We start from the raw sequence: 8,573 nt of genomic DNA, 5'->3' as shown, positions 1-8,573 counted from the left end.
TAAGGTAATCAGATACAATAATAACAGAATAAAAATTAGTTAAAATAAGGGGAACAGAAAGACTGGAGAATAATACAGGTTTTAAATAAAGCAAGATTATGCAAAAGTCAGTCAAAACTGTACATTGTTTCTGGATAAAAGTGAGGTTAGCTGAAAATCCAAGAACATTGTTTACCCCCATTGAGAGGCTGTTGACTTTTTATTGCTTAAATGCACATGGCGAAAACAATATAGTGAAAATAATAAACAATACTTATTGGGAATATACTATATGCTTACTCATTTACACCTTGACAAGTTTGTGGTCAAACAAGATATTCGTATGAGAGTTTCCTAGGGTGCTGAAAGAAGACAGAAAGAGCTAGATAGGTAGTTGATGATTGAAAGACTATATTTTAAAATTATGTAAAGTAATATGTGTATTTTATGTATAATAATTTAGAGTGAAAATAGAGAGTTATAATTTTTGTATATAGTATTGTATAGTATACATTAATATCATATTTGTGTACTTATATAGGGAGAGAGACTCATCTAAACATAATGTTTAAGGGCTAAAGAGGTAGTATAGGAAAAAGATGTTTGCAATGCAAGCTTCTAAGTCTGTTATTGCATATGGTTTTCTGAATAGCACCAAAATAATTCTTAGAGGAAACAGAGAATAGTAAAACTAGTAGGGCACTTATCTTGCATTCAGCTAACCTGCTCTATACTTAACAGCTCATATGGTCTCCCAAACCACACTAGGAGTGATCCCAGAATGCAGAATTGAGAATAAGCTCTGAGCAATACCAGGTGTGGCAAAGAAAATAAAAATAAAATTTAACATTTTATCCAACTCCTACTGTTTTCATTACTTGGGATTTTTGTATATACATCTCAGAACTCATAGGGAAAAAAACAAATTTCAACCACTTAACAGTTTAAGAACACATTTGAGTCATACAGTAGGTTGTGATTATTTTTTTCTTGCATCTTAAAACACTTATGTGTCCTTCTGACTCTGGAAAATTACTATCTAGAGAAGTACTTTGAATCGTGATTAATAGTAGTGACAGAACTATAGCAAAAACCATAAGTCCAGAAACACTTCTGACAGCTCAATTTATTTAAAAAATATGATTATTTTCATTCAGTTTTCTCATATTCTACCTCTTTTGCAATTAAACCCTTTCCTGCAACAGACCAGTAAAATCAGCAGGACCACCTCTACAGGACTTCAAAACTCACCAGAAGACAGAGAGAGGAGAGATACCCATAAAGTCACATGTCCTTATATCTGCTAACATTAAAATAAGGCTGTCATATTTATAGCTCATTCATTTATATCCCAGGAGAGAGGATAATGCTGAGTTTTTGTCTGAAAATTAATCAGGGAGGTTATAATCTCTTAAAGTATTTACTGGATGCTAGGGGGGAAAAAGTGTTCCTTTAATTCAAAAAATAATATGGTAAACTACCAGATTTATTTCTCCTCAATGCAGGTCACAATGTTGTTGCTAGGTAGATTCTAAAAAAGATTTCATTGCCTAAGAAATTCCAGGATTATGCAATGTTTGTATAGCCCATTCATTCTTCTGGCTTGGTCAATCTTCCTATATTGTAATAAATGCTCTATTAAAAACAATAATAATCTCTTTCAATTTTTTTATCAGAGCAGAATTGTCACTGATATTTCCAGTGATATTTCCAAAATACACAAAGTCCTGCTTTCTGTCTTGTCTTCTAAAATTTCAGGGGACATACATTGTATAAATAAAAAGTGAGACTCATGTCCGTATATCTTTTATTTTCGATATGGTGCATTGAGTTCAGAGTGGGAAACAGCTTTTTCGTAAGGACCCCTAAGCATTTATTTATTTAATCTTAACAATTTTGTTAGGGTGGGGTTAGGTCATACCTGTGTTCTGGTGGTGTCTGGGTATGATGTAGTGCTGTGATTCAAACCAGGAGCTTCTGCATGCAGGTGTCTTAACCACTATACAAAATTTCTGGCCCTAAATTATAAAGAGTGGAGGGAGGACAACACTGGTGGTGGGAATTCCCCTCATTCATTACTACTATGTGCCTTAAATATTACTGTGAAAGATTTGTAATGCACAATGCCACAATAAAAAAAAAGCATTTTTTGGTTTTGAGAGGCCACACCAGGTGGTGCTCAGGGGTGACCCCTGGCTCTTTGCTCAGAAATTGCTCCTGGCTTTGGGGAATTTATGGGATCGAATCCACATATGTTCTGGATCAGCCACATGCAAGGCAAACCTTGCCCTACCATTGTACTACCATTCCGACCTCTATCAATAAGCACTTTTAGCATTTTTGACAATTTTTTTTGTGTGTGTGGTGTTATGTTTTGTTTTCTCAAGATATTCAATTACATCCTATAATTTGCTCCTAGGTCCACCCCACCTCAGTGACGAAAATTAAAATCTTCCCCAAATATTGATAAATGCTCAAGTGACAAAAGCGTCCATGCTTAAAAACCACAGAATTTAGTTTTCTTTTTCTTTTTTTAATTTGAGAAGTATAAATATTAGTTAGTATCAGAGATGTAATTCAGCAGTTAAGTACCTGTCTTGTACATAGAAATTAAGTCAGAACTTTCATGTAATGTTGGTATTCAAAAGCCCTGACATAAGGTCTCTATGACAATACTCACTCCTATAAAATAGGAGGAACAAGGAACTTCTATGACTTTTTCTGATGCTTTTAGAAAATGAAGGTAAACATGTGAAATGAAAATCACTAAAGTACTAGAATTAACCACTTGTGAAGAATTACTGCTGGAGTTGAAACTGAAATAAAACAGAATTAAAACAGAATTGTTTACAGATATTTCAAAACAGCAGAGAAACTGATCAGTAAATATATTAAAAATCTAGTGATTTGCTGCAGCAAAAGTCCCTTCCACCCCTATTCTGGAGCACCAGATGCATTTATGTTCTAAAGCTTTGGGGCTCAGGCTCAAAGTCACAGTACCATACTCAGCAATGTGCAGATGAGAATCATACTGTGTCATTCATAGAACTCAGGGTCTTGCACATGTTAGGCATATGTATATATTCTACCACTTGATCTATATCTCAGGATGCCACTCTCTGCTCCTTTAGAAGGAATTGTTTCTGGTCATTAACTCAATTTCTTTGTTTTTCCTAGAACTGTTTCTGATCCAGATATTTGTTTTGTAATTACTGTGAGGTTTGAATCATTATGTAAAAATTAAGAGATACAATTTTTGTGATGGTATTTACTTTACTTCTAGATTAAACATACTCTGTCATACTCTTGTTAATTTTGACAATTTGCTATTATCACTAATATTTATTTTTTATTTATTTTAATGTATTGTATATTTTTAAATTTAGTCACCATGAAATTACAAAGGAATTTATTATTAGCTTTCAAGCATACAATGTTCTCATACCAATCCCTTTAAAGTTTCCACTTCTCTCCACCAATGACTGCTCCATCCAATCTAAACCTCAGATGTTAATTTGTGAATAAACATAGAGATATTAATTTGTTATTCATTTTGTTGACCTATTAATGGAAATGTTAGTATGTATTTCAAACACTTTGGAATATGATAAAGTGGATCTACATTTGAAATATTGTTTCCTCAAATATGAAAATGTATTTATATTTCTAAAAATATATCTGTAATATTTATCAGTCGCTATAATAATATATGTGAGAATATACAAATTGTAATAAGTATTTGATGTGATAAGATATTATGTAATTAGTGAAATATCAATTGGTAGGTCCATGAGCATATTTATTTTTGTTTGTGTATGAGTCTTAAAGTATAAATACAAAATGAGTGAATCAATAACTAAATCTGTTTAAAATTATATCTGTTAGGGTCACATAATGTCTAAAATTCTGCATGTTTATGTGGTACATACATTAGTACATTCTGATCAAGGCAGATGAAGATAGTAATAGATATCAGTGATGACATAATAGATTATGGGACCAAAAGAGATATTGTCTTGGGAGTGATTCTCCTATGGTCTAACTCATTATGCATTGATATTCACCTCACCAATTTTTTCCCCATCTCTGCCCACAAGCAAATAAGCCTAGGGATTTTGAGATATGTATATATATATATGTGAATCACGGTAGAGTGAGCAGATGCCAGTCACAGGCTGGACACATAGATCCAGCTACAGGGAAAAGAAACTTCCGCCATCCAGTGAGTGACCCTCCTTCAAATCAAATACCAGAGCTCTTTATTTAGAAATTGCCCTTAACTTTAGTATTATAACTTCCACTTCTGGAAGAATATCTAATTTAGAATACCACATTCTCCTCCAAACATCAGCTGAAAAATCTGTTTCTTTTGATCACAAATGCCCAGTCCCCACCTAAATAATATCCTTAATAGATCTATTCTTTTAAATTAAGGTACTGAGTTCATCAAATCTATATATAATTTATTCTAGAAAGCATTACATACTTTCTCCCACCTTGAAACTAGAATTCATTTCTCCAATACCCCTTAGGTATGAAAATAGGAAAAAAAAACACAGAATCAAATGATCTGAGGTAATATGAAAATGTACGCTTTAATTCTAGTTGAATCTTCAGTATTGAATATATCATAGAATTATAGCTGGAATGAAATTACTGTGAATATGCTGCGCTGATACTTTGTGGCACTGATATGTATTTGCATCTATGTCTGTGTGCTTGTAAATGTATATATGTGTTTAGATCTTATTATGCAAGATATTTTAAAATTAAGTCTTCCTAAATTCTATGGTTATGATTAATGTTATACATGACAAAGGGGTAAATGCTATTGTATGTCTGTGTGATGTTAAGGTAGGAATATTTAAGTGTATTAATGTAAATACAAATATTAATGCATATTTTCTGATCATTTTTATGACCATGTGGGAACACTCATAAAAATATAAAAGAAGTGCATTGCATTTGTCCTAAGATAGTTATATATAGGATTCCTTAACTTCATAACTAAAACAAAGTGAAATGGTTGTTGGCTAATGGTAGAGAGTTTCTATATTAACTATGATTGTAACTTTTGGTAAGAACAACTTAAAAAAGTTCTTAGTATCTGTTGATACTAATCTTTGTGCTTCTTTACAAATTATGGGTAACCATGTAGTAAAATCATCTTTTCAAATATGCATTTGAACAGGAATCTAAAAATTACTAGATATATTGAAAGTAAACCTGGCTTGAAATTATGTAAAAGAAAGTAACAAATAGGAGAGTAGACCAATATAAAAATGAGACATCTAGTGATATTGGGATGAAAATGAAGTTAGAGAGAAAGTGATGAAATAAAACTAATTTTTACTTCCTAATTATAAAAGAAAACAATTCAAATAAATATATAAATTTCTTCTTATGGCCCATATACTTTCAAGAATCTGACTGATATCTAGACTTCATTCAACACTATTACAAATAATTTTACTGTATTTACTAATAGAGTTATAGAATTAAAAAAAAAAACTAAGAAAAATCACAGGAGTAAAGGACTACTGATGTCCAAATTCCAGAATGGAACTTTAACTTTGAAATTTAAGTATAGTTTCAGAAATGCATAGATAAAAGCTGAGCAATCATCTATGATATTTTCAAATTTAAACTTTTATGACTATAGTTGACTTTTGAGTAAGGTTAATACTACTTAAAGACAAACACTGAGAAAAAGTCTTCAAAAAAGGTAAATGAAGTAGGGCTGGAGCCATAGCACAGCGGGTAGGCATTTGCCTTGTACGTGGCTGAAATGGATTCAATTTCCAGCATCTCATGTGGTCCCCTGAGCCCACCAAGAATGATTCCTGAGTACAGAGTCAAGAGTAATCTCTGAGCACTGCCAAATGTGTCCCCTGTCCCCAAAAGAGGTAAAGTAAAAGATTCCAAAGTGGGGAAGATGGGGAGAAATGGTTCTGAAGGAAAAAAATCTTTCCTAAAACCAGTTACGTTGACTCTGATAGAAAGGCCACATTTAGATTAAGGCCACATTAGATTAAGAGAGAATTGTGTTCATATTTGTTGACAGAAGTACTAGTGACCATGGAGAAGTCACTTTCATTTGGAGACATATGAAAGTCACAATATAATAAGTTTGATAGGTGTGAGAAGACAAGTTCTAAAAGAATTAAATCCTTGGTACTGAGGATCTGAAAATTTTATCAGAGAAATCTATATATAAAGAGGCTCCCCTGCCTTTGCATCTAGATATTTTTTCAGAAAATTTCATATAGTGTTGGGAAAATATAAATTGATAACTAGAGAGAAATATATTTTATAGCACAAATGAAAATAAACAGCCCTCTATAAGTGTTCATATAAAGTGCAATATTAAAAGCAGAGGATCTGAGCTTTTAAAAGGAGAGACATATATTTCTCAGAAACCAGCAGCTAAGAAAACTTTATGAATATGTTTAAATTTTAGGTATGGTTGCTTCTTTAGTTTCATTGAGCTGTACTCCAGTTTGGTTATAGAATTTACCAAATGATGGTGTTTACTATACATTGTAAAGGAAAAACAAAGAGGAAATGAGCATTCTAATCTTGTGGGAAAGTGGGTTAAGATAAAAGTGGAGCAATAATATCTTTTATGTCAGATACTTAACTTATGAAAGAACAAAAAGACAAATCAGTGTTAAAAAATTGGTAAGATTAAGATAAAAATATACAATAAGATAAATGGGAAATATAAATCTGTGGTCCAAATTAAAAAAATAAAATTTGAGATTTATTATTTCTGAGTTAAACATATGGAATAATGATAGATTCAAGAGTCTTCATAGCATTGGGAGGTTGAGGTAAAGTTTGAATAAAGATTATTAAAGCTATAATTTAAGAGTTCTTGAGGTTTAATTTATGTCATCTCTAAAAGTATTTATAATATCCTGGTTAATATTTCTTTCTCCATGTTTATACAATTTTTGGCTTTTCAAGAATACAAGCTACAGTATATGGCAAGGAAGTGAAGGGATACCATAATTTAAGGTAAGCATGAGGTAGATATTTATATGGTTACTTCTACCTTATTTTTTGCCCTTATCATGATATAATTACTGAAATAATTATCACATGTTTATAAGGTTTCTATAAATTCTAGAAAGGATAGTAAAATCTAATGACTCAAAAACAAATTGACCTGAAATTGCTATCTGCAAAGTGCTCTTAGTCTAATTATGGGAAGAACTAATATAGGCAAACAATTTCAAACTCTGACCTTTTGTGTTGGAGACAGGATGTTTGAAAGAAAGTGAAGAACTCCCCCAACATACACTCTTGGTCTCATCCCCAATCTGTATTCTCCCACCTTCCTGACATGTTGGGCTTCAATGGTACCCCCTTCCAGCCAGCCACACTCCAGCTGACAGGCATTCCTGGGATGCAGACAGGTCAAGCCTGGGTTGCTCTGGTTTTTTGTATCCTCTACCTGATCTCCATCGTAGGCAACCTCAGCATCATCGCTCTGGTCATTCAGGAGCCTGCTCTACATCAGCCCATGTACTACTTCCTCTCTATGTTATCTCTCAATGATTTGGGAGTGTCCCTCTCTACACTTCCCACTGTGCTTGCTACCTTCTGCTTCAACTACCGTCATGTTGGTTTTGATGCCTGCTTGGTTCAGATGTTCTTCATCCACAGTTTCTCTTTCATGGAGTCAGGCATACTACTGGCTATGAGCTTTGACCGTTTTGTAGCTATATGTGATCCTCTGCACTATGCCACTGTACTCACCAACAGTCGTATCTTGGCTATGGGATTGGGCATCCTTGCCAAGAGTTTCATCACTCTCTTCCCTTTCCCCTTTCTGGTGAAACGACTGCCTTTCTGCAAGGGCAATGTTTTGCATCACTCATACTGCCTCCATCCAGACCTTATGAAAGTAGCTTGTGGAGATATTCATGTTAACAACATATACGGACTCTTTGTGGTAATTTTTACCTATGGTGTAGACTCAACGTTCATCCTGCTTTCCTATGCATTGATCCTGAGAGCTGTGCTAGCCATTGCATCCCGAGAGCAGCGCCTCAAAGCACTCAATACCTGCATGTCACATATCTGTGCAGTGCTGGCCTTTTATGTGCCTATAATTGCTGTTTCCATGATCCACCGCTTCTGGAAAAGTGCCCCACCTGTTGTTCATGTCATGATGTCCAATGTCTACTTATTTGTACCCCCCATGCTCAACCCTATCATCTATAGTGTGAAGACAAAAGAGATTCAAAAAGGGATCCTCAAAGTTTTTAATAAATCCCAGAGCTGAAGAAGACTGCTGAAACTGAGAGAATTTCTCAAAATCAACTATTAAAAATGACTATCAACTTTTAAGATTTCCAAACAAGAGGAGGCCAGGATCTTGATATCTGTTATATAGCTAGTAAAAGAGCATTTGATTCAATAAAATAACATACATATATATTGAATATTGTGTGAAATCTTTATACTAGTTTCTAACAATGGTGGATAAAGCATATTGGTAAGCAGTGAGAAAAACACATCAAGGGAAACTAAATGGGGTGGAGGTAGGGAGAGTTAGGCCACACCCGGCCATGCTCAAGGTTCAT

The 8,573-nt window shown here is 33.6% G+C and overlaps 1 protein-coding gene across 1 annotated transcript; it reads left to right on the top strand.

Moving 5' to 3' along the window:
• Positions 1-7,327: 7,327 nt before the first annotated feature.
• Positions 7,328-8,272, top strand: LOC126018236 (olfactory receptor 51I1). Its single transcript, XM_049780380.1, has one exon. It carries the CDS (start codon positions 7,328-7,330, stop codon positions 8,270-8,272), a length of 945 nt encoding a protein of 314 aa, XP_049636337.1.
• Positions 8,273-8,573: the final 301 nt, after the last annotated feature.

This window comes from Suncus etruscus, chromosome 9 (genome assembly GCF_024139225.1).
Source record: "Suncus etruscus isolate mSunEtr1 chromosome 9, mSunEtr1.pri.cur, whole genome shotgun sequence".
NCBI lineage: Eukaryota > Metazoa > Chordata > Mammalia > Eulipotyphla > Soricidae > Suncus > Suncus etruscus.
Note: the sequence above shows the minus strand (reverse complement) of the source record. Positions and strands in the feature narration are given on the sequence as shown.